The 19,109-nt window shown below is 34.3% G+C and overlaps 1 protein-coding gene across 1 annotated transcript in view; it reads left to right on the top strand.

Moving 5' to 3' along the window:
* Positions 1-17,797, top strand: part of Dnah12 (dynein axonemal heavy chain 12) — a 262,207-nt gene extending 244,410 nt beyond the window's left edge. The window contains exons 66-73 of the mRNA XM_077795643.1: positions 1,804-2,037; positions 2,855-3,043; positions 4,858-4,961; positions 8,235-8,439; positions 13,574-13,711; positions 13,984-14,075; positions 16,669-16,736; positions 17,607-17,797. Coding sequence (XP_077651769.1) covers positions 1,804-2,037; positions 2,855-3,043; positions 4,858-4,961; positions 8,235-8,439; positions 13,574-13,711; positions 13,984-14,075; positions 16,669-16,736; positions 17,607-17,797 — 1,221 coding nt within the window. The remainder of the gene's footprint in view (positions 1-1,803; positions 2,038-2,854; positions 3,044-4,857; positions 4,962-8,234; positions 8,440-13,573; positions 13,712-13,983; positions 14,076-16,668; positions 16,737-17,606) is intronic.
* The last annotated feature ends 1,312 nt before the right edge of the window (positions 17,798-19,109 follow it).

Raw genomic sequence — 19,109 nt, 5'->3', positions numbered from 1 at the left:
CATAAACTGATGACTGAGTGGATAGACAATCAGGCAATGAATTGTTGGTCTCCGTTTCTCACACATGCCACAAATTTAACATTAAATTCTCTTGGGGTCTCTTGGTTTGGAGTAAGGAAGCCAGATGAACATATCTTTGCCCTCCCTCAAAGACAAGAGAGGGGGAAACTTTCCTCTTTCCACAAATAATTTATTATCAAAACAGATGACCATCCCTCTTTCTCAGTCTTCCTCTCCTATCTCTTGACACTTCTTTTTCTCCCAGACATATGAGAGTCTCTTTGGCTCTGGATAATCTAGAAAAAGTTTTTCTCCACTGTGCACCATTTCTGCTGTAACTCCTGCCCTATGAACTAAATTTTAGAAATAGGAAAAGCTTTCAACCAGTAACATATTATCCCGATATATATGCTACTTAAAATTGCTGTACATTAAAAAGAGTATAGAATCTAGAACTGGAAGAAATTATTTCACATTACTTTACATTTTCAGACTGTTTACTGCTCTACAGGGTTACTGGGAGATGAATAACACAATGTAAAAGCTATGTAAATAGTTTTTATTCCTATTATTTCCATGATAATAAGGAAACTAGAAACAATATGTATTCTTTCTTAGTTTTCTTATTTGCTTTAATTAGTTGTACATGACAGTTAAATGCATTTATGCACTTTGATATATCATACATAGATGGGATATAATTTCTCATTTTTCTGAGTTTACATGTTTCAGAATCATATTGGTCATGCAGTCACATATATACATATAGTAATAATGTCTGTTTCATCATACTATCTTTCCTATCTCCTCATCACCTCCCCACCCCTCCCATAACTTCCCTCTACCTAATCTGAGGTAACGTTATTCTTCCCTAGTGCCCCCTGCCTTATTATGAATTAGTATCTGCACATTAGAGAAAACATTCAGCCTTTGTTTTGTGGGATTGGCTTATTTCGGTTAGCATGATATTCTCCAACTCCAGTCATTTACTGGCAAATGCCATAATTTTATTCTTCTTTAAAGCTGAGTAATATTCCATTGAGTATATATACCACATTTTTTAATCCATTCATCTATTGAGGGACACTTAGGTTGATTCCATAGACTATTGTAAATTGAGCTACTATAAACATTGATGTGGCTGCATCACTATTATAGCATGCTGATTTTAACTCCTTTGGGTATAAACCAAGAAGAGAGATAGCTGGATCAAATGGTAATTCCATGTATTCTTTATCAGTGAAACTTTGTCATAGTGTTTGAGCAAGGTTCTGGCACTAAGGTTGAAATTGTTTTTATCACATTGTGAAAGGTCTCCTAAACCAGGCACCAGCCTCTTGGCTTTGATGTTATTGGCATTTGGGGCTATGGGCGATTATCCTAAGATTGTTTAACACCATCCCAGGCCTCTATCCCATAGATGTCAGTAGCACATCCACCACATTTGTGACAGTCTAAATTATTTCTAGACATTGCTAAATATCTGCTTTGGAACAAAACTGAGCCCAGTTTATCCAAAACAAGGTGTATTTAATTTCACAATTAAAAAGACTTTGGTAATTTCCATGTCATCTTTTTTTAATTATTATTTTTTTCATTAAAGAAGCAACATGTATTTATTTTTTAAGTGGGAGATGCATATAAACAAAGAAATTTAAAACAAAACACTAAATCCAAAGACAACCAACCCTTGATGGTACTCTTTCAACACCTTTTCTGTGTACATAGATAGATAATGCAATCTTAAAATGGAAATAAATGGAAGGAATTTAAGCTTTTTCTTCATGTTTTTCTTTGTTTCAGTTATTTATAAATGAATATGATACAATTCCATTTGAAGCTATTTCTTATCTGACTGGAGAATGTAATTATGGAGGAAGAGTTACAGATGATTGGGACAGGCGCCTCCTATTAACCATGCTGGCTGACTTTTATAATCCACACATAATTGAAATGCCTCATTATAAGTTTTCTCCCAGTGGGCATTATTTTGCACCTCCCAAAGGAACTTATGAGGACTACATTGAATTCATCAAGGTAACTGACACCACTGTAATACGGTTGGCTTTATGTATGATTTTTCTAAAAGGAAATGATGAAATGTTCCCTCTCTAATGTGTACATTTTAGACAAGTATTAATGATTTCAATCAACTATCAATGTATTTGTTTTCTTACTGATTAGTGACATTGGAAAAGTTTGATTCTTCTATCATTTGATGTTCAGTTGGTTTTAAACCTTTTTTTGATCTGCACAAGTTTCCCTTATGAATTAATGTTTTATAGGAAAAAAATACCCTCTTAGATTATTGGCTGGAGCCTCTGAATTTAACTGACAAAAGACAGATTAGCAGGAGAAAATGCATTACATTTGTACTGTGTTACAAGGGTTTTACAGAAAATAAGTGAAAACCAAAAGAAGCAGATTACATGGGAGTTTATATACCGTCTAAATAAAGGGTGATGAATTGTGAAGAATTGACTAAACAAAGGAAAGGTGGCATGGGCTTCTGTGGGTAATAACTTGTGAGAAAGTAATTAGGAAATATATGGCAAAATGGAAGATAAGAATTATCTTAGTACAATGTGTTTGTATGCACTCATCCTCTAGTGCCAGCCTTCAGTCTCCTGTGTGATAAGAATGGCTCTCCTCATCCTGGTACAGGACAGTGGAGAATTTATGGCCTACTTTTAGGCAGAAGAGGGAAGGGAAGGGAACTCTTTTTGTATCTATTGATTTTTATATTAACTTCATCTATTTTTTATGTTAAATTGGCATATTGGGGGGTAGCATATCCTGATCCCCTTCAATATCCAATTAAAATGTAACACATGCTTAATCTATTTTGTGGTAGAAACTTCCATTTACTCAAGATCCTGAAATATTCGGATTACATGAAAATGTTGATATCTCCAAAGATCTTCAGCAAACAAAAATCCTTTTTGAGTCCTTGCTCCTCACTCAGGGAGGCTCAAAACAGACAGGATCCTCAGGAAGTACTGACCAAATTCTATTAGAAATTACAGAAGATATACTCAACAAGGTATTATCTAGCTTAAAATATATTGTTTATAAGATAATAAAAATGGTTATGATATAACAGTCTTAAAACTCCCATTTATCATCAGTATGACTTTGAGCAAGATACTTTACCTCTCTGAGCATTAGTTTCTAAGCCTGTTAAATGGTAAGAATAGTACATATTATTGTAAAAGGTTTATGAGGACATTAAAGAACATTAAAGTTATAGTTAAGGATGAGTTTATTTTCATTTCTAAATAAAAGTGAATGATTTAACTTTTTTTAAATGGAGGGAATGTTCTGAACTTGATTTTTAACTATACTTTAGGAATTGAGAAGGCACAGGGAGATACGATCAGTGCTAAGCTAGTTGCTATAACTTTTATTTTCATGATACAGCCCAACATACTTAACCCTACTAAGTAAAGTAGAATGATACTCTGTATTCTCACCTTTTTTCTGTGAATTTTAATTTCAATAAAGAACTACTAAAGGAACTTTTAAAAGATTATGCTACTAAACACAAATGTTCACAACTCCCCTCTAAGTACTATAAATATGTTCATATTTCAGCACCAGATGATCTGACAGAGCAGAATCTAGCTCTAGTCCACTTGCCTTCCCATGAAGGCAAGAGTACCAGTGCTCTCTTAGGTGAGCCTGTTCACCAGAAGCCTGGAGGTGGCCTCTTAGAGAAGGGAGAGGAGCAGCACTGCCTGCAGCCTTGGGTGAAAGCAAACTAGCACACCCTGGCCCCCCATCCCTGTATGGCTGCTTCTGCAGTTCACCTCTTCTCACACATGGCGTCTGCTGCTTCTCTGGTTTATCTTTGTGGTGAAAGGTTCTTGCCTTCATTGAATGGTGGCTCTAATGGGCTACCTGACAGAGGCACCTGGGGCTTATTTGAGGTAAAGGGTTGTTTGAGCAGAGCCAGAGGACCTTAGAATTTTGGAATTCTTTTGTACTCTCCAAGGACTATCTCCTGGAGACCATCAGGCAAGTGCAATTCTTTTAGTTTAAGACTTCCCCAACTGGGAAACTTCTTTGCCCATTTAAGAGTATGAATTCCAGTGTCTTAAAGGAATTTCATCAGCAGTCCCAAAGTGTCTCTGAGGTGCCATGTAGAAATCACACATTAAGTGGCCTTTCTCTCCCTATGCCCTGGGAACCTGCTACTTTTACAAAGTTAATTATTTGATGTGGGGTAAGCTAAGCTGTTTGGAACCCAGTTGATAATCAATTAGAAATAAATCAGGCACAGTGGCACACACCTGTAATCCCTTTCTGGAGGCAGAGGCAGAAGGATTACAAATTAAGGCCAGCTTATGAAACTTAATAAGACCCTGCCTCAACATTAAAAAAATAAAAAGGGCTGCGAATATAGCTCAGTGGTAAAGTACCTCTGGGTTCAATCCCCTATATCATAAGGAAAAAAAGAAAAAGAAATACAAAACAGCTATGAAATGTTAAATAAGTTTTATCAATGAAAAATATGATTTAATTTACAAAGAGAAATTCCACAACTTTTCAAAATTATGTATTTTCTGCAAAGTGCTATAGTAGTTAAGAACGTGGGTCTTGGATTCAGAGACCTATAGATTTAAACTTTTGGGCTCTGTGCTATTAGGCCAATAATTTGGCTTTTCTGAATTTAAATGTTCTCATCTATAAAATGAAAATAATAATATCACCAAAGGATTAAATGAGATAATTTTGGAAAGCAACATAGTACCTTCCATATAGTAACACCCTAGTATTAGCTATTACTGATATTATAGCTGAGTGAAACTAATTATCCATTCTGAGTATTTGTGATCTTCAAAATCCATCTTGTAGCTTCCATTTGATTTTGATATTGAAACAGCACTAATGAAGTATCCTGTGAGATATGAAGAGAGCATGAATACTGTGTTAGTACAAGAAATGGAACGATTTAACAAGTAAGTATCTATATCTCCAGCAATTCAGAAGGCAAGCCACCAAAATTGATAAAAAGACATGCTGATATTGAATAAAAAAATTTAAGATTATCAAAACCTCCCATTTAAAATTTTGACCTTTTAAAATTTCATAACCTTTTGCTCCAGAAGATAGAGTATCTTTTATAATGTAAAAATAATGATGAAAAAGAAATATATTCTTACTGATTAAAAATATTCATTAATTGTAACTTCTCATCCATTATTATTCTCCTCAGGAATTAAAGGGAGAATGAACATTAGTGAGGCCTATGTATAGGCATATCTTCTGTTGTTTTTCTACCACCTGACACACATTTACTGAGTGCAACCTAAATTAAGTACTGCATGATAATAAACAAATTATTTGCTTTTAATTTTTTAATTGAATATTCTACTGGATTAAGGAATGGTGAATTATTTTGGTTATACATTTTCTAAAATGTTTTCAAGTTTATTATAGTTTCTATACGTATTGACACTTTAAAGTAAAATATATTAAAATACTGTGTTACCCTATTTAATTAGTTATTTCTTATACAAAGGCTATAGTTATTTATTTATAATAGCATGCTGTGCCCCAGTTGCTCGGACATCTATACTCACAAGTATGTTTACGCTTTTCTTTCCTGTTTGGATTGAAGTGGGAAACAAAATATTTGCCAGGGTATAAATGAATATATAATTTGTTTTAATGTATTGTTTCCCTAGTTTCAGCTGTTATATAACATCTTTTTAACTTCTCCCATATTTGCATGTTACTTGTAGTATTATTTGCCCAATATTTTCCCTTAAATAATTCTCCTTCTAAATTAGCTGGGTTCTGCCAAAGAGGTCTATAGATTTATTGCAACCCTATCAAAAGTTCGTATCACATCCTATAGATATAGGAAAAAAATCTTAGGTGGGTGCAATGGTGCATGCCTATAATTCAGCATCTTAGGAGACTGAGGTAGAATGATCACAAGTTCAAAGCCATCTTAAGCAACTTAGCAAGACACTCAGCAACTTAGTAAGACCCTGTCTCAAAATAAAAAGAGCTAGTGTTGTGGCTCAGCGGTAGAGTGGTCACCTGGTATGTGTGAGGTGCTGGGTTTGATCCTCAGCACCACATATAAATAAATAAAAAAATGTATTGTGTCCAACTACAACTAAAAAATAAATATTTTTAAAAGGGAGGGGCTGTGGTTAAGCACCCCTGGCACCAAAAAAATAAAATAAAATAAATTCATATGGAATCACAGAATACCCCAGATAACCAAAGCAATAATGAGCAAAAAGAACAAAACTGGAGGGCTGGGGTTGTGTCTCAGTGGTAGAGCACTTGTCTAGAATGTGTGAGCACTGGGTTTGATTCTCAGCACTGTATATAAATAAATCAATAAAGATCCATCAACAATCAAAAAAAAGAAAAAAAAAGAACAAAGCTGGAGGCATCACACTACCTGATTTCAACTATATCACAAGGCAGTAGTAATGAGAACAGCATAATACTGGCATAAAAATAAACATAGTGATCAGAGGAACAGAATAAAGAATCCAGAAAATAACTAATATGTCTGTGGTCATTGGTTCTTTAAAAGCTGCCAATAATATACAGTGGATAATGAGAGTATCTTTAATAAATGGCATTGGGAAAAAACATACATATAAATCTATGTGCGTGTATGTATATACATATGTATATATATACATGCACAAAAGATGAAATTGGACCTCATGTCACATATAAAAATCAACTCAAAGTAGATTAAAGACAAGACCTAAAACTGTAAAACTACTAGAAGAAAACATAGGAAAAACTACACAACATTGGTCTGGGCAATGATTTTTTAGAATTGGCCACACAATTGTGGGCAACAAAAGCAAAATAGACAAATAGAATTTCAAAATAAAGATTCTTCATTTTAAAAGAAACAATAGACACGAAAGTGCACACCTGTAATCCCAATAGGGGGAGGTGGAAGCAGGAGGATCACAAGTTCAAGGCCAGCTTCAACAACTTATCTCAAAATAAAATATGAAAAATGGGCTGGGGATGTGGTTCAGTGTTAAAGTGCCCCTGGGTTCAATCCTTGGTACCAAAAAAAAAGGAAGACAAAAGATAACAAGTTCTGGGGAAGATGTGGTAAAAAGAGATCCCTGAAACATTGGTGGTGGGGATATAAATTAGTAAAACCATTATGGAAAACTATATGAAGTTTCCTCAAAAAACTAAAAATAGAATTACGATGTGTTCCAACTATCCTACTTCTGAGTGTTTATCCAAAGATTTGAAATAAGCATGCCAAAAAGACATCTGCACTCTCATGTTCATTGCAATACTACTAAGAGTGGCCAAGTTTTGGAATGAAACTAAGTGTCATTCAAGAAATGAATAGATAAAAAAGATGTGATATATATATATATATATATATATATATATATATATATATATATATGTGTGTGTACATATATGTATGTGTACATATGTATGTACATATATGTATGTACACACATACATAGTGAAATACTATTTAGTCTTAAAAAAAAGAAATTTTGTCATTTGTGATGTAATTGGAGAATATTATGCTAATTAGTCAAACAGAAAGATACTGTATGTTCTAAATCATGTGTGGAATCTAAAACAACTGAATTTATAGAAAGAGTAGAATGATAGAGAGTAGAAAGATGCTGGGTGGTGAGAGAATAATGAGATGAGAGTCAAAGGGTATAAAACCTCAGAAATGAGTTTGATTTTTTTTTTAATATCAGTAGCACAGCATGCTGAATATAGCTAATATTGAATACCATATAATTTAATATCACTAAGAGTAAATTTCCAATGTTCTCATCCCAGAAAATGCTAAAGATTTGAGGTGATAGATGTTAATTAGCTTAACATATTCTTTCTACATTCAGTTAAAAAATCATAATACTATTTTGTACCCCACAGACCTATAAAACCATAATTTGTCAACAATCACATTTTTTTAAATTAGCTAAGTCCTAAGGAATAATAGAAAGCAAAAATTTTGATATTCTAATAGTACCATTTTCTATATTTGAAAATGTGTGTAATGATTAAAATAAAAAATGTTCATCCAAATATTACCTAAAATTACCTCACATAACCCCCAGTGGGAGGTAGCCACACTTTGGAAAACACTCCCACAAGGCAGTGAATGAGGTTCCTGCTATTTCTTCTTCTAGAAAGACTGTATGCTGATATTTATTATCATATATATGTTTATGATAAAATTTCTTTCATTGTAGTTTAATTACAACTATACGTAACACTCTCTGGGACCTTAAAAAAGCTATTAAGGGTGTGGTTGTAATGGATTCTGCGCTGGAGGCACTTTCTGGCAGCTTGCTGGTTGGAAAAGTTCCTGAACTATGGGCCCAACGATCATACCCAAGTCTTAAGCCCCTAGGAAGTTACATCACAGATTTTCTAGCCCGACTGAAGTTTTTACAGGTAAAATATGGTTTTATTTATAAAAATGTGTGTAAATGTATATGTATGTGTATTTGTGTATGATATATATATTTTTTTTGGTTGAATGGGAAGATGTTAGTAGTTGAGTACAGTCACTTTAAAGTCTCTGAGTTGAATAGAATGTGATTAGTATTTTTTTTTATTGGTTGTTCAAAACATTACAAAGCTCTTGACATATCATATTTCATACATTAGATTCAAGTGGGTTCTGAACTCCCATTTTTACCCCAAATACAGATTGCAGAATCACTTCAGTTACACATCCACATTTTTACATAATGCCATATTAGTAACTGTTGTATTCTGCTACCTTTCCTATCCTCTACTATCCCCCCTCCCCTCCCCTCCCATCTTCTCTCTCTACCCCATCTACTGTAATTCATTTCCCTCCTTGTTTATCTTCATGGCCATCTAACCAAAAATTTTTAAACAATAGTTTTGTAGTTGTAGATAGACAGCATGCCTTTATTTTATTTTATTTTTTAATGTGGAGCTGAGGATCAAACCCAGTGCCTCACATGTGCTAAGCAAGTGCTCTGCTACTGAGCTACAGCCCCAGCCCCTAACCAGAATTTTAGAATACTGAAAAATATACACATTTCAAAGTACTGAGTAGAAAATTTAAATTTTGCTTTAGCCAAACCTAAGTCATATATGATATTTATATTTCTGAAGATTCTAAGTTTGTGATTCTCTGAGACCACAGTTTAATATTATCTTATGATTTTAATACCTATGTAAGTTACAAAAATAAAAAGCCTAAGTCTTGGATTTATCCATAATTGTTCATTGCTTTAAAATCAATGCTTCTTGGGCTGGGGATATAGTTCATTTGGTAGAGTGCGTGCCTTGCATACACAAGGCTCTGGGTTCAATCCCCAGCACCACCAAAAAATAAATAATAATAATAATGCTTCTTATCTCCTATCTCATTAAACTAGGGGAAAGATAAGTGCTTTGAATCTCCCCCATATACCCATATACCAAGATATTAAGAGCACAGGAAAACAGAAGGCAGGACACTGTTTTTCCTCCTCAACTCCCTTGCTTACCCCTAACCTATGGTTGATATTTATGCAAAAGTATAAGGTGGGGAGAATCCCTAAAATACTCATTTAGAAATTCACAAGTGTTATATGAGCTTTTAGTGTTGCAGTGCTGTTAGTCAACTTCTGTTACTATAACAAAATACCTGACTTAAATAACTTAAAAGAAGAAATATTTTTTTTGACTCATGATTTCAGAGGTTTCAGTCCATGTTTGCTTTGGACCTATGGCAAGGCAGAATATCATGGTGCAAGAGTTATGGTGAGGTAACTGCTTACTTCATGGAGGTCAGAAAGTGAGAGAGAGAGGAAGAGGCGAGGGGCCCAATAGCCCTTTCAGGGGCATGCCCCCAGTGACCTAACTTTCTCCACCACTTCCCAAAAGTGCCATCAGATGGGAACCAAACCTTCAACACATAAGGTTTGGGGGTACATTTAATATCTAAATCATAACAGTTCCCTTTTTATTATACAAAAATTTCAATTTCATTTGTTTCACTGTTAAGGCTCATCATAAAATAAATAGTGCTTATTAGGATATGGAGAAAACAGATTTTCTCATATTTCCTTTTAAAATTTTTTCCAATCTGATAGGTCAAGAATATCTTGTTTCAATTTGACTTTCTTGGACTATTAATGTGCCTGTGTTTCTTTCAGTATATGTGCTTACCTCTTGTATTTTTTTCTGTAAATGGCCTATTCATACCCAGGCCTATCTTTATTATGAACTATTTTTTAACTTAGAGGAGATTTTTGTGCATATTATATGTTTAACCAAAGAAACAGTATAGAATAGAATACTGAATAGGTTTCCTCCATTGTCATTTTACCTTTACAGAACCCAGTCAATTTTCTCATTATCTTTCTCCTGGACTCTTTTTCATCTCCTAATGTTTCTTAGAGTTGAAAAATTAAGTAAATAAGTCATCTGAATTTTTTATCCTCTTCTCATTTTTCTTTCTCCATTTATCCTGTTTATCTTTTGTCATAGTTCGGGCTGTTGTAAAAAGTAAAGTAGACTGAATGATCTAACAACAGACATTTATTTCTCACTGTTCTGGAGGGGCTAGAAAGACCCATATTAGGGGGTTCTCCTGGTTCACAGATGTATGTATGTGGGGCAAGTGCTTGTTCCTCTAAATAAAGATACTAAACCCATCAAGAAGGTTCCACCCAGGTGGGGAGGGGTGAGACCATGCTGGGGACTGAATTGGAGACGGTTGTGTTCCATGCTTTTGTGATTATGTCAAGATATATCCTGGTATTGTATATAACTAAAAAGAAATTTTCAAAAAACCATATGAAAAAAAATAAAGGGTTCCACCCTCATGACCTAATTATCTCCCAAAAATGCCATCTCCAAATCCCATGAAATTGGAGGTTATAGTTTCAACACATGTATTTTGGAGGAAAACAAACATTTAGTTCATAGTATTTTCCCCTTTTTATTCCTGTGCCTTTTTTTAAAAAAATACTTTTCACACATTGGCTACAACCCCAGGAAAAATTCTCGATCTGACATTTGTGACTTTGAGCAAATTACTCATCTTTCTGTATCCTAGTTTTCTCATCTGCAAAATGAGAGGAATAATGCCTAACTCACTGAATTATTTTATGGAGTACACCAGGTGATACATGTAAAGTGCCTGGCATGTACGAATCACTCATTAAATGGTAGCTAATTCAGAGATAGTGTAAGTGGCCGACCAAAGGCACTAATGAAATTCTTCATAAAGGAAGCTCTAGGAAAGTTAAGAGTTTCTATATCCTTGTTTTCTCGGTTTGTTTGTTTGCTTGCTTGCTTGCTTTTGTTTTATAGTAATGGGAATTGAATCCAGGGATGCTCTTCCACTGAGCTACATCCAAGCCCTTTATATTTTCTATTTTGAGACAGGGTCATGCTAATTTGCAGAGGCTGATCATGAACTTGGGATCCTCCTCTCTCAACCTCCCGAGTAGCTAAGATTCCAAGTGGGCATAACTGTGTCTGGCGCCTTCTCAGTTCTTAGAGCTTTCATGCACATAGTATCATAAAGAAAACCCTGGATACAAAAGGTTCTTCCTGCCTTTTGCCCTTGTCAGACTCCTTGTCCTTCTTTACCTCTTTTTGATCTGCTAGCTTGTGCTGTGGTAGTATCTCCACCAGCAGCTTGTTCCATTATTCCTAGCATGCAAAGCTTACTTCCTCCTTGCTCACTAACAGAGTTCATTATATTGATTCATCTGTTCATTCAGCAAATGAATTGAGATCCCACTCTGTTCAAAGCGCCTTGTTATTTGCTCTGTGATAAGAAGAGGATTGTAATGAGTCCTGCCTTCAAGTTGCCAATAGCCCACAGAAAAATAAGCTATGTATCCAAAAAAATACAGGCAAAAATTAATATAGTTTAGAAAGGAATGAACCCTAAAAGACCAACATGTAAAATGCTCTGGGAGTTCAAAGGAGGAGAGAGTTCTTATGGTTCAATAAAGCAGAGTTTAGTTGGGTTTGGTGGCACACACCTATAATCCCAGCAGTTCAGGAGGCTGAGGCAAGAGGATCATAAGTTCAAAGCCAGCCTCAGCAATTTAGTGAGGCCCTAAGCAACTCAGCAAAACCCTGTCTCTAAATAAAATACAAAATAGGGCTGGAGATATGACTCAGTGGTTAAATGCCCTTGGGTTCAATCCCCAGTTACACCCCCTAGACCCCCACAAAAAGCAAGCAAGCAAACAAGCAGGGTATTTTTATGGATAAGGTAGCATTTGAGCTGGGTCTAAAGGATGAAAGGTTGTGAATATTGCAAAGAAAATAAACAGACTTACAGACAGCTTTGTAGCTGTGGGGTAAAAGGATCTGTATCATTTAAGGTACATTTCATAGGAAGTAACAAAAATTCTGTCATAAGCAGAAAGTTTGTTCGTGTAACTGAAAAGTCCAAGAGTTAAAGTAACTTCAGGTAGGATTTGAACTGAGTTACAAACATGGTTACTTGTTCTTGGCTTCATGCATTTCATCTCCTGGCTCTATTACCTTTGGTTTGACTCCATTATCAGTATCTCATCTGTGGCAAGATAACAACAGTAACTGTGGCCTGCATCTTTGCAACTTCAAAGAGTTAAGAGTGAGTCTTTTCCTGAAAAGTCCCAGCAAGAGTTACTGCATCTCTGGCTTTGGTTGGGTCACATTCCCATTCCTGAATCAGTCACTGTGACTTGAAGTATGATTGGCCAGATATGAGTCAGTGCCCACCACAGGAGGAATGAGAGTATAGGAGGATTTGTTTGTCTTCCTGAGAGAAAGAAGGGTGGTATTACTTTAACACAGGCAGAAAAAAAAAAAAAAAAAAAAAGATGTTCACCCAACACAGATGAGATCACCAAATAATCCAGTCTAATTAGGATGTAGGATGCTTGAAGGTTAAAAAAAAAAAAAAAAAAAAAGCTAAAAATGCACTTGAGGTGAGATTGTGAAGTGTCTTGAATAAAAGACTAAAAGACTTGGGCTTTAAGTTGGTGGGTCACTAAAGAAATTGGTAGGTAACTGAAGAGTTACCTATATGATAAATCTGATCCAAACTATGTATAGTCAGGTATATTCTGGCAGCATTGTTCTGGATGTATTGAGCAGAGGGAAAAAGAAGACAGTAAATTGATATAAAAGAAGATCATGAATATCTGAACAGAAGGGGTACATGGTTATGGAGACAAAGGGATTAAAAGAATTAAGGAACTAGAAGCAACACAGAAAGGCTATGGACAGTGGGTAAAATATAAAAAGATGGTGGCTTTTGAATAGGATAAGTAATATAGTAGTCTTCAAAGAATTTACATTTGTTTCTTTGCAGAAGATTTGAAATTTTCAAGCCATGTTTCATTCAGATAATTGTTCAAATTATTTTCAGTTTCCAAGAAGAGTAAGAAGAGGGGGCGAAAAAGGAAAAAGCTGTGTTTGATGTTAGGGAAGAGAGTCTTATGCTGGAAAGTATAGGCAACACATATAAAAATCAGAATCAGGAATTGTATGTTAGCTGACATTTGTATAAATTAAAAAAGTGGACATTACATATTTTGTTTTCCCTTTATAGGACTGGTATACTTCAGGAAAACCTCATGTGTTTTGGCTCTCAGGTTTCTTTTTCACCCAAGCCTTTTTAACTGGAGCTATGCAGAATTATGCCAGAAAATATACCATCCCTATTGATTTACTAGGATATGAATTTGAGGTATAGTAACTCCTCCTTCAACTCATCAAAATGTCATTATATCAAAGTCATGTATTTAAGCAAGAAGGATGTGTAGAATTTATATATTTTAACCCATTATAAGCAATTCTACTTCTTTTCACTCTTTGTGTTTCATAAAGTATATATTTGTCTTGTTAATGCACTATAGTTTTTAACAAGAGTTTCCCTGAATGTGTTTTGAATATTTATCTAGGGTTTTCTTTATGATACTAAATTGTGTGAAGAATACTAGTACGACCCTCTCCCTTCAGGTTATTCCTTCTGATGTATCTGACACATCACCAGAAGATGGTGTTTATATCCATGGCTTGTATCTTGATGGGGCACGCTGGGACAGAGAAAGGTCAGTACTTTCAACTGCAAAGCCTTCTTCAAATGTGGGTTAATCACAGGTAAGATAACTGTTGCCCCTCATAACCGTGTTTTTTTTAAAATCAATGTCCTCTTTTTAAGCAATAAGTCAAGTAATATCAGAATTCTTTCCTAAATCATTATTCAGATTGGCACAAAGGAGTGATTATTTTTGAGGCCCAAACAATTTTTGATTAATATTTCACTAGTCTGTCTCATTAGTAAAAAAGTTAGCTGAAATTATTTTCTTGCTTATTCTGCTGTATAACAGTTATTTTCTATTTTGTACTGTGAAGAACTGACTCAATTTTAAACTGACAGTTATAATAAAGTTCCCATTTAGTGAGTGGAAAACTTTTTCATGCATTTTGATGAGATGATAAATAAGTATTAAGAATAAACATTCAATTTCTAGCTTCACTCTTAGAAAACTATCAGGAAACTATTCCCAGTGTCAGATAAATAGGGATAAAAGAGAAGGGGAGAAATATTTCTTTGGAGCCCTGGTCTCCAACAATATATGTATAGGCATAATCCTCTATTTCTGAACATAGGGTAAGACTTTGCTCCCAAGGAGATGTTAAAGGGGATATTAAAGACTGAGGTAAAAGACCAAGGTAGGAAAAATCCCATAGGAGGGAATAGTAAGGTAAGGTTTTACAGTGACAGTTCTGAAACAGGATCATGAGAAGATTCAATTTCACATAGTTAATTTGATTATTTCTCTTGTCTTTTTTCATCACTTTACTGCTAGTTTTCTTCATTTACTTTACCACCTTTGTATATTTATTTTTTCTTCCTTCCTTCCTTTCCAACAAACCGTGTAGACTGAGTTTTTGGAACATCTGTTTAAATCTTGATTCTAGCACTTGATAGCTGTGTAACTGAGAAAAATACTCAATATCTCTGAGCCTATAGTTTTTATCTGTGAAATAGGAATATAAATGGGGATAGGATCATTATGAGGGTCAAATGTGATGCATTGTATCTGCCTCATGGGAGGCACTTAAAATATGCAGTCATTAATTTGGTGCAACCTCTATGAAAAGCAGTAGGGAGATTCCTTAGAAAACTTGGAATGGAACCACCATTTGACCCAGTTATGCCACTCCTTGGTGTATTCCCAAAAGACTTAAAAACAACATACTACAGTGATGCAACCACATCCATATTTATAGCACCTCAACTCACAATATCCAGGCTATAGAAACAACTTGGTGTCCTTCAACAGATGAATGGATAAAGAAAATGTGGTATATGTACAAATGGAATATCGCTCAGCTATAAGAAGAATGAAATTATGGCATTTGCCAGTAAATGGATAGAACTAGAGAGTATCATACTAAATGAAATAAGCCAATCCCAAAAAACCAAAGACCAAATGTTATCTCTGATTTGTGGATGCTAACCCCAAACAAGGGAGGTTGGGGAGAGGAATAATAGAAATAGATTGGACTAGACAAAGGGTAATGAAGGGAAGGGAGGGGAAGGGGAATATGAAAGACAGTAGAATTAATTGGTCATAAATTTCCTAGCCTGCATATGTATACAAAAACCAGGGTAACTCCACATCATGTATGACCACAAGAGTGGGAACCTAATAGAATAACTTATACTTTGTGTATGTATATTCTGACAAAATACATTCTACTGTCATGTATAACTGAAATATATATATATATATATATATATATATATATATATGAAGCAAAAACAAAAAAAATTTCATTGTACCTCATAAATATATACAAATATTATATAAATCAAAAAAATTAGAAAGTTTAAAAAATAGTTAGATATAGCCACCAATGTCCATACCAACTAACTTCAAGTAGGGCTAATAACAAAGCAAAATTTTTATGGTATAAATTATTTTTCTGACAAATATCCATTTCTATTTTAAATGAGCAAAAAACAAAGAAATAAAATTTGAAGGAACCATTAATAAACCTAGATCTTGATCCAGTTTTTAAAAAAATTAGCAGGCATTGATATTTGTGCAGTTTTATACTTCACCTTTCTAAAATTATATTTTATTGCTCTGTTCTTCATTGCCTTCTCCCACCCTTCTCCTCCTACTCTTTCTTCTTCTTTTCCTTTTATACTCTTTTCCTCTCTATCACTGGTCCTCTTCTATATTAAAAGTCAATATCTAAATAGCAGTCTATTTTAAGAAGCAAATTTCACAAATATGTTAGCTTTTCATTGCTGTAACAGATTACCTGAGATAAACAACTTAAAAGGAGATGGATTTGTTTTCATTTATGGTTTCAGAGGAGTCACTTGGCTTCCCTGATTATGGGCCTGCAGTCAGGCAAACACTATAACAGGGAGCATGAGGTGAAGCAAAGCTCACCCTAACGCATCCAGAAAGCAGAGGAAAAGAGAACATGCACTGTGAGAGGAAGGGACCAAGGACAAAATGTACTATACAGAGTCTTTCTCCAAGTGACTTACTTCCTCCAACTAGGCCTTATCTCCTGGTAGAGCCACAGGCCAGCATCCAAGCCATTAGTACATGGCCTTTGGGGGACATTTTAGATCTAACGAAATAACTAATAACTTCTGTTAATTTCTCATTACAGTGGCTTGCTTGCTGAACAATATCCCAAACTTCTGTTTGACCTGATGCCCATCATATGGATAAAACCAAGTAAATACATTTTTAACAAAATTTCCTTGAATTTTAAAGAGAATAATGATAGATACTATTAACTACTCCCCAAAATTAGTTTTTGCTCAAGTCTTTTAGGATCTAACTGAATTATAATATAAAATGATGAAATATCTGTAATGGAGAATATATTGTCCCTCTGCTTTCTTGGTTGTTTTTTTATTTGTATTTTTTTTCAGTCCTGTGGATGAAACCTAGGGCCTCATGCATGCCAGGCAAATGCTCTGTCACTGAGCTACACCCCCACCTCTAATTTTCTTGATCATAATTAATAATAAATAAAAACATTTACAAATCACCCAATATATCAAATATTTTCATTATTAATGTGGTTCAATTGTGAGAAATATGGCTGTAGTTTATAAGGGCTCCTGATATTTCATATCTGGCTTTTCAGGAATTATACATAGATTATTTTTGTGAGTTGTCAAGAGTTGGTGTGTTTTAGTATTTGTTTTAATAGCCTGCTAAAAACAAATAGAAACTTCAGCTTCTTCTAAATTATGTGTTTCTTATACAAGAGTTCTAAGCAGTTTATTTCTCCTTTTGAATCTCCTCTATTACCTATACTGTATTTTGTCCCTTCTTCCCTATCTTCTTTTGTTACTCCTTCCCTCACAAATTCTCTGTGGAGTTTTTTCATGCCTATTAAGTGATCAGAACTTTAAGATCAATTCCTGGTTCCTAGACTTGCACCATATGAAATAATTTTCCTTGTTTTATAGCAATAATAATGGATCAGCTGTTAAAAATTTAAAAATTACATTTTACTATAAGATAAACAATTGTTTTTCAGTACCCATGGCTCTTTTCCCTTTACTAAATGAATCTCTTTCTTTCTTTTTCAAGTTGAAAAGACTAAGATTGTGAAGTCAAATGCCTATGTCTGTCCTCTCTACAAGACAAGTGAACGTAAAGGAACTCTTTCTACTACAGGACATTCCACTAACTTCGTCATTGCAATGTTGTTAAAAACAGACCAACCCACTCAACACTGGATCAAACGTGGTGTTGCTCTGCTTTGTCAGCTGGATGACTAAATTGTACAATTTTAGAGAACATCTGAAATAAAATTGTTTTCACTTACTTTAAAAAATATATAAAACAAAGTGTCTTGGTGTCATTCTTTCAAATGGTCTTTATGAAAGGCCTTTGCATTGTTATCCTTTTCCTGATTCCATTCTTGATTGCAAAAGGCCTTCTAATCTGACTCCTCTGAGAGAACTGTCAGACATCTACCTGTGGAAAGAAATTTTGAAGTGTTATTTTAAAGTGTTACTTTGAAGTGTTTGGAAAATCTCAGAGCTTTTATTTAGTTTAAGTTTGATATGTATATGTGAAAAATAGATTGGGAGATTAAATGATAAAATTTGACTAATATTAGAAGATATTCCTTTCCCTAGATATTTCTTCAATAGTAGTTTACTTTCCACATGCCTCACTGAAGTTATTATATATGAACATTAAATACATATAGATAAGGAAAATATTAAAGCAATTTAGGAACCAAACCCCTTACTTCATACTTTTAAAATATTAGTTCCATTTCTCAATGGAACACAAAAGCAGTAAGACGACTGCCTGGGAATCTCAGATTCTATACCCACAGTGGTGTTTGCTTCATATTTAATTGGAAATGTCAAGTGATCCTATTGTTATTTCAATAGTTAAATATTCTTATTATTTAGTATGTACCCATAATATTAGTGTACATTGATTTTAACAATGAAAATATTTTAACAACACAAAATTTTAATCAAAACCATATCATCTTCTATAAGTTAGTTCCTTCCTGAGGATTCCAAGTACACTTCAGGCTGCAGGGGGTTTTTTTTGTTTGTTTGTTTGTTTTATTTTTAATATTTATTTAGTTGTATATGAACACACAGTATATTTATTCTTATATGGTGCTGAGGATTGAACCCAGTACCTCACACATGTGAGGCAAGCACTTTACCACTGAGTTACAGCCTCAGCCCCTCAGGCTGCAATATTATAACCCAAGGAAAATGTAGGTACAGCTACCCAGTCAATTTGGACCACTGAAAAGTCACTTTAGATAATGTAAAATGTTTGACCTCTCTTAAATAAAAAATTAATTCTTGTTTGTAGTGGCTATGTGCATGAGCCATAGGGAATAAGTTCTCTTTGCATAGCTAACCCTCTGCAAATGCTGTTTATTCCAGAAATAAGATGATTAATCCTTTAAGTTTGATGACTCTAGTAGAGAAGAAAACAAGATCATGTTTCTAAACAGAGCTAAACTACATGTTAAAAAAAAAAAAAAAAGCAAGGACAATGTGCCAGACTGTCTTATGATCAAGTATTTATAGTAAAGCTATTTATAATAAT

Source organism: Urocitellus parryii, chromosome 3 (genome assembly GCF_045843805.1).
Source record: "Urocitellus parryii isolate mUroPar1 chromosome 3, mUroPar1.hap1, whole genome shotgun sequence".
In the NCBI taxonomy this organism is placed as follows: Eukaryota; Metazoa; Chordata; class Mammalia; order Rodentia; family Sciuridae; genus Urocitellus; species Urocitellus parryii.
The sequence above is the reverse complement of the archived record's forward strand: the minus strand, read 5'-3'. Positions and strand labels throughout refer to the sequence as shown.